We start from the raw sequence: 7,716 nt of genomic DNA, 5'->3' as shown, positions 1-7,716 counted from the left end.
TTTTTATAATTTGCTCTATGATTTGTATCTTAAGTGTGTACCTATGGTGTCTACTATTTAATCCAGAGACACTCAGTAATAAATAATATCATTTCATGGAACCTAACATATATATTCTGACACAGGAAAAAAATACAAGTTACCACTAATAAAATGAGTTTATTTTATATTAAAGTTTTCAAAAACCACATTTGTAAAATTACTGGCATACTAGGCCTAAAGATAGCCTTTACAAAGGGATTAAAAATTGCAAAACTGCTGTCTCTTAACTACTAAAGTACATAGATTTAAAAGGTGTTAGAAGAGAAAATGTTAATTCATGGTCAATGTTTAAAGAGTTAAAATACATTATATCTGTAGAAAACTACTAGAAGATTAAATCTTAAAAACATTAAGAGAATAAACACTGTACTTTCCTTTCAGAAAGCTTTACTCTTAAGTGATGTTTACTGAGAAACATACACTGCATACCACAATTATGATCTTTTCAAAATTTACCTAACTGCTTTGCAAATGGATCAACTTAAAAAGAAAAAAACCATAGGAAATTGCTTCTCAATACATATTAACTTCTTATTTTTCCTGATAAAAGAAAATAAAAATAAAAATTTAGTTCATTCCAATTAAAAATACAAATTACTAATATTTAACAGTTGTATTATTTCTAATAACACAAAAGTTCAAGCATTCCAGAGTACAAACTGTGTTACTTAAAAAGAAAGAAAGAAAAACATTTATCTAACCAATGTTTTACAGAAATTTGGAATATTTACATATCATATAACACTGTAGAAATCTTTGGTGGTGACATATGGATTAAGTTCCCTGAAAACACTTTAATAATTTTGTTCCATCAATCTGTGTAGTCAAGTATTTATAATTGGTAATGCTGGAACCATCATTTTCTACCCAATTCCACATACATATAGGGAAGTGTGTGGAGGGAATCTTATGCAGGATCTATGGGGGTTTACATAATGAATTCCTTAGCAATAAGGCTTATTTCTGGCCCATTTTTATACCAGAAAAAATATGGTGAACTAAAGAATAGATCAATTGGTACTTCCAAATAAACTCTGAAAATAGTTAATATTATGAACAAGTTGAATGATTATATAATAAAATAAAACACCAGCTACAATTTCTGGATAAACTTTAACAGCTACCCAAACAGTGCCCTAAAGGCTTGTGCAGCATCCAATGACCATCAGCCAAGTGGTAAGCAATGGGGGAAGGAAGGCACTGTGCTCTAGGGATTAACATACCTCTTTTAAAAGCATTAGACTTAAAAGCAGAAAAACAAAAAATGACCTGTTCCACCTTAAAAGAAACAAAAATTTACGATTATACAAAATTCAAAAGAAAGCATGCTAAAACACACATAAAAGAAGCAAATTTAAGAAATGTAAGAAAAGGAAAGAAAGGAAATGATAGACCAGCAAAATGACACTGACTGTATATAAGGATATAACAAACACATCAGAGGAAGCATTGTCAAGTGTAAAGAGATACAATTAAACAGAAGGACTTGCATTATCTCTTTGAAACTAGTGTTGTCCTCCATTAAACGTTTTGATTCTAGAAGTGTAGAGGGATAAATAATTCCTCCAACTTAGGACAGTATTCATGAGTTTACTATAATTAAAGAATAGGTTTAATACTGAAATTAGACTTGAAAACAAATACTGTGGTGCAAATCAGCCCCCAAAGGTAATGTTTTTGATACAAAGTCACTTACTTACATGACCTTGTCAGGCAATTTGAGATGACACTGCCTTTGTGTAGGAAAGATAAGCATGGCACAGGTAGCATTTATACTGGGAAGTCTAGTACTAGGCAAAATAAATAAAACTCTCTTCCAAGAGTTTATAACCAGAATTCATAGAAATTTTGAACACAAAGAGTCTTTCCAGAAACGAAGAGGCTAAAAATTAGTCAAGGTAAAATAGATGAAGATATTCATGGAATTAAACTTTGGGGGAAAATGAGTTGAATGAAGTTTTAGTTGGTGGTACTTCTCAAGAATGTGAGATAATCTAGAAGACATTTTAAGACTTGTATCAGGAGAAATGTATGAATTATATTAAGGTACTCCTGAGTAAACATTCTGCTCTCCACCAACACTCTGAGTAGGTCCTGAATATACATTACTAGCTGGCTTCATTTCTTAGAAGGTAGAAAGGTCAAAGGTCTTACAAATCTCTCCACTGCTTTTTCTTTTGGACAAACAGAAAAATCAAGTAAATTATCTGAACAAGTATAATCATACAAATTTGATTACTGATCACTAAAACCATCATCAGATATATATTTACTTAGAGTTCATAATGCATAGTTACCTATGCCACCTAAAAAACCTCAAAGTTCAGTAACTCAAATTCTCTTGGATTAAAAAAAATGATATTTTTCTAAAATCTATTCTAATAACTTCTAATATGTAAGATGAACAACATTTGTAATTTGCATCGGCAGGTATCCTCAGGAAATTATCTCCGCTAGAAGTGAAGTGATTCAAATGGTTCTAGTCAATGCCAGATTTATAAATCAGCAGCTCGTATCAGTGCCAAGCTTTTGAATGGATTGGCTGTTGGTTAATTTCATGAATTAGAAGATACCTCAGTGCTATACTGGGCTCTGACTCCATTTCACAAAAGCTACCACTTTTAAAAGCTGAAAACATAACCAGTGTTAACAAAAACATGCTAAGTTCAACTACACTATAGAGCTAAATATGGGAAGCTGGTGAATTTTAAAATAACTTCTTATCTGTAAAGAAGGTAAGTAAAAATAGTTAAAATTAAAAAATAAGCTCTGGTTTTTATTATTAAAATTAAATGAATATAACTAATGAAACCCACAGGAAAAGAGATGATGTAATTCAAGGCATAAGTTTGACATGCCAGAATATGACAAATAACAATAAACACAGTGTTAATAAAACTTAAAATAAATGTACAGTTGTAAAATAAGTAAACAATTTTCAAGTGTGCAAAACTAGTCAGGAATGAAAGTGCTATGTAGTTACCTGGTTTTCAAACATTTGCCTTGAAAACTTTCAGTTGATGGTGGAAAAACTAGAAAGTATTAACAAAGTAAAAATTTGAAGAATATAAAGTGTACTTTATCTTACATTATACCCTTGTTCTATCACTGCTGGATCAGAGGCCTATTTAATTACTATCCTCATGTGATAGAGAGGATAGTAACAGAAATACAGGTAAACACAATACAATATCACAAAGTCTGGTGTATCATGAACCATAAAAAGACTCTTTTCAAGTATACTGTGGGTTTGTGTTTCACTTTACATCACAGGCACTCAGTGTTCTGAAGAATGTGACAATAGATAACACAGTATTCTATTATTTCTGATATATCTATCAATTTTTGCATAACTACCTTTAGTAGTCAAGATTTGGAAGTAATTGTTAAAGAAATAAAAACTATTTAAATAGATGAAATTTAATAGATGAAACCCTATCACCACCACAATTTAAAGAATTATTTTAATGTATAAATCCTGAATATATGATGTTAGAAAATAAGTTGATGTACTAGCATAATTTGTCTTGGGATACTTGACATGTACATGACTAAAAATAAACTTGTGGTCTCTTCTTCACTTTGTATTTCAGTGACCCATACCGCACCTGAAGAGAGAAATGTGTTATTATTATGACTTAGGTTTTGAAATAAGACAGGACTTAATAGCTCATAATCACAGTAATAATTTTTTTAACTTTTCTGATATAAAGAATCAATTATTCGCTAAGTGTGTACTCAAAAGACAGCACTACCTATATACTCCAAAATGTAGTTGGCATTATGTTGCATATATGCACAGATTATTATCACTAATAAAAAATGAAAACTGTTATTAAAACTGTTATTAACTGTTATTATTTATGCTTTGCTGTGTACATGTCAATGAACATTGCTCACAATAATCTGAGGTCATTCGCTGAAATCCTCCACTGCTTTCTGGGCACAAAGACAATATATTATTATGGATAGACTTTTACTATTTAATCCTTATTTAGAGTTGGTTCAAAACAAAACTACATACTTCTGTTAGCTGCTTTCTTTTTGCATATACGTAGGGCTGGCACTGGGTACTCACATCAACCGTATGATTTTGCTATGTGAGAATACCATTTTCTACTTATAGTGGAAGACTAGGAATTTGCCATTTTCTAAATTTCCAGAGATCCTAATCCATCTGATCTGAATAAAGAATTTTAAATATAGCCAGTGCTCTATTATTCCAATCCTTCATTTATGGATACCCTAAATGCTAATGCAGCAGGAAATCCCTTAATAGTAATCACTGGGAAAACAACTCTATACCTGACTAACCTCTTTTCGGCCTTTCACGGTTTTCACAGATTTCATGCTTTGTGATCTTCGTAGCCCTTTGTGTGTTAACATCTCATCATCTGAATATGGCCCATCCGCTTCTTCATCTGTTTTCTCATCTCCATCTCTCAGTGGAATTCCATCACCTAGATGAGTTGTCAAAACCAATATGTTTTGGTAAAAGGATGCCAGTCAGCACCGCCTCTTCACCCTGTCTATTGGCGGTTCTCTGCATGGTCTGCATTTGCCAGCTTGCTCTTCTCCCTGTCTCATCTGGAAGGCGTTCCCTGCCCTTTACCATCAGTCTTTGCCCCTTGCACTATTCTAGAGGAGGCTCATAACTCATTTCTTCCAGGAAGTTTTCCCTGGCCATTCCTATTTTTACTATGCATTTTTCAGAATAATTAAAAATACTTTTTTAGTAGGTTAACACGGCTGTCTTGTTCAAAAATCAAAGAATATAAATAGATACACAGTGAAAAGTCTCTTCCTGCCCTTTCTCCTTTTTGTGAACTCTTTTTAAAAAAAAATTTTATTTATTTATTTGGCTGCACCAGGTCTTAGTTGCAGCATGCAGGATCTTTAGTTGTGGCATGTGGGATCTAGTTCCCTGACCAGGGATCGAAACCGGGCCCCCTGCATTGGTAGAAAAGTCTTAACCACTGGACCACCTGGGAAGTCCCCTTTTTGTGAATTCTAAGGAACCTAACCAACAGTGTTTTGGTCTGTTATTTGTACCTTTGACTTTAATTAGGAACTCAGGGTCCTTCTCACCCCCTAACGTGTCAAACCTTTTGTCAAGACCAGAAATGGTAGAGTGAACTTAAGGAGTCATATAAGACCCAAAGGGGATAGAACATTGGGCAAGATAATTCACTGGGGGCAGGTGATGGAGAAGTTAAACCAACACTGTTGCAGCTGCTAAGATAAAACCCAGCCAGCCAGGCTACAGTAATTAGAAACACCACAGGCTATGATGACTGACGTTAGTCAAAGAAAATAGCCAGCATCAGGAGGGTCAGTAAGAGATGGATCATGTGGGTGTGCAAACAGGCTGCTATGTGTAGCAACGAAGACTTAACGTTGGCCAATATGCAAACATCCAGGCAGTTAGGCTGGTTACTGTCAGGAAATCCGAGAGCACCCTGAGAGGCTGGGATTCAGGGACAAGAACACTCCCATTCCTGAAGCAGTGGCTCTCAAACTTTATTAGAGTTTATTAGCACAAACTTATTAGCACATATTAGAGTCACCTGGAGAATTTACTGATACACACATTGCTGGGCCTGGTGTGGGGCTGAGAATCTACATTCCTAGCAAGTTCCCAGGTGATGCTTATGCTACTGGTCCCAGGCCCACACTTTGAGAACTACTGCCTGGATGGCGCAAGAGAGGGTCTCAAGTCTACGGCAACTGGAGTACTAGGTAGGTTATAAAGACAGGGGTGAGGGACTTCCCTGGTGGTCCAGTGGTTAAGACTCTGTGTTTTCACTGCCGAGGGCCCGGGTTCCATCCCTGGCTTGGGAACTAAGATCCCATAAGCCGCAGGGAGTGGCCAAAAAAAAAGACAGGGGTGAGGTTACAAGGTCCCATTATATTTCAAATTCTCCTTCAATAAAGGTAAGGAGCATAGGTACCTTCTTCAGATGAGAAAAAAGTAGCAGGTTTTCCAGGCTCAGGAGGGGGCAAGAGATGGACTTCTTGCATGTGAAGAAAAGTATACTGAATAATTGTTTATTAATCTGCTCTCATAGGACATGAATAACTTGAGCATCACTAAGCAAACTATGAAGGGTTATAATTAAGCTTCTTCGTCTCTGATGGGAACATACTGTATAGCACAGGGAACTCTACCTAATGCACTGTGGTAACCTAAATGGGAGGGAAGTCCAAAAGGGAGGGGATATCTATATGTGTATAGCTGATTCATTTTGATTTTGTTGTGCAGTGGAGGCTAACATAACATTGTAAAGCAACCATACTCCAATAAAAATTAATTAAAAAAAAGCTTCCTGGTCTCATAATAAGATAAACATCTTTAATTATATATTAAGGAAGTACAATTTTATGCTGCCAGACTAGAAATCAGGAAGGATTTGGAAGTAGAATCCGTCATTACATAGGTCAAGATCCTTTGCTTTCCTGCAGCAGTCGGAGGAAGTTTGTTCTAGGTAGACATGACAGCATGTGCAAAGGCCCTGGGGCAATGGGAAGCATAACTGTGTGGAAGAGCTGTGAGGAGGTCAGTGTGGCCAGGGGAGGGAATGGGGTCAGTAGTCCTGGAAAAACCCTCTTGGTGCAATATTAAGTGGAAAAAAATGTATGTATAGAAACAAAGCGTTGAAAAACATAAAAATGAAACCATTGTATCTGTTGGAAGTGGGCTTTTAAGTGATTTAAAATTTCTTAATTTTTCCTTTTTTAAAAAAAGTTGCGGGCCTCCCTGGTGGCGCAGTGGTTGAGAGTCCGCCTGCCGATGCAGGGGATACGGGTTCGTGCCCCGGTCCGGGAGGATCCCATATGCCGCGGAGCGGCTGGGCCCGTGAGCCATGGCCGCTGAGCCTGCGCGTCCGGAGCCTGTGCTCCGCAACGGGAGAGGCCACAACAGTGAGAGGCCCGCGTACCACAAAAAAAAAAAAAAAAAAAAGTTGCCACATTTTTATTTAAAAAATTGTATTACTTCTATAAATGGGGAATATAAACCAGAAAAAATATTTTTAGATTGCCATTTGTAGATTTTTCCCTATTGCTGTTGCTTATGTAATACCCCTAATCCCAATATAATAAAACTAAGGTAAAACATAGAATAAGGAATCAAGGAAAGAATCCGAAAGGAAGCAACTGTGATCAAAAAGTTCTCTAAGGCCACACATAAAGCATAAGGCTACACTTCAATAAACACGGCCCTTGCTATTTCAACTGCCTCTCACTTTATGTGATTAGGAATTGGAATTGCATTCAAGATGATAATTATATATACATCTTATTCTTTGTTTCCTAATTTCAACTAAAAAAAATCTTAGGTTTCTAAATATTGTTTCAGGAAAAGTGATGGATTGATTTGTTATTCCACAAGTATTGATATTTTTAAAATATTACTATGTGTGAGGCAGTGTACTAAATTATGGGGGATACTATGTTGAAAAACACACAACTGTCTTCTTCTATCCTAAGAAATATATAGTCATAGTCCAGTAGAGGAGACAGAGTCTAGTGCGCATGACAATACTGTAATAAATGCTGTAAATAGAAGACAAGGACAAGGTGTTACAGGAGTACACAGTAGGGGAAGTGGGAGGTAAGAGAGGACTTCTTGTAGGAGGTAGTGGCCAAGCCGAATCCTGAAAGACTCATGATTCT

The 7,716-nt window shown here is 35.8% G+C and overlaps 1 protein-coding gene across 3 annotated transcripts in view; it reads right to left on the bottom strand.

Moving 5' to 3' along the window:
* Positions 1-820: 820 nt before the first annotated feature.
* The window catches only part of REEP3 (receptor accessory protein 3), a 93,820-nt gene continuing 86,924 nt past the window's right edge, over positions 821-7,716 (bottom strand). For 2 of the 3 annotated variants that reach the window (XM_060108976.1, XM_060108965.1), the window contains 2 exons: positions 4,348-4,502; positions 821-3,650 (listed from right to left, as the gene is read on the bottom strand). In XM_060108976.1, the coding sequence (XP_059964959.1) occupies positions 3,594-3,650; positions 4,348-4,502 (212 nt within the window). In that variant the 3' untranslated portion in view covers positions 821-3,593. The remainder of the gene's footprint in view (positions 3,651-4,347; positions 4,503-7,716) is intronic. The other variant, XM_060108974.1, reaches the window with a different exon arrangement.

This window comes from Mesoplodon densirostris, chromosome 1 (assembly GCF_025265405.1).
Source record: "Mesoplodon densirostris isolate mMesDen1 chromosome 1, mMesDen1 primary haplotype, whole genome shotgun sequence".
In the NCBI taxonomy this organism is placed as follows: Eukaryota; Metazoa; Chordata; class Mammalia; order Artiodactyla; family Ziphiidae; genus Mesoplodon; species Mesoplodon densirostris.
The sequence above is the reverse complement of the archived record's forward strand: the minus strand, read 5'-3'. Positions and strand labels throughout refer to the sequence as shown.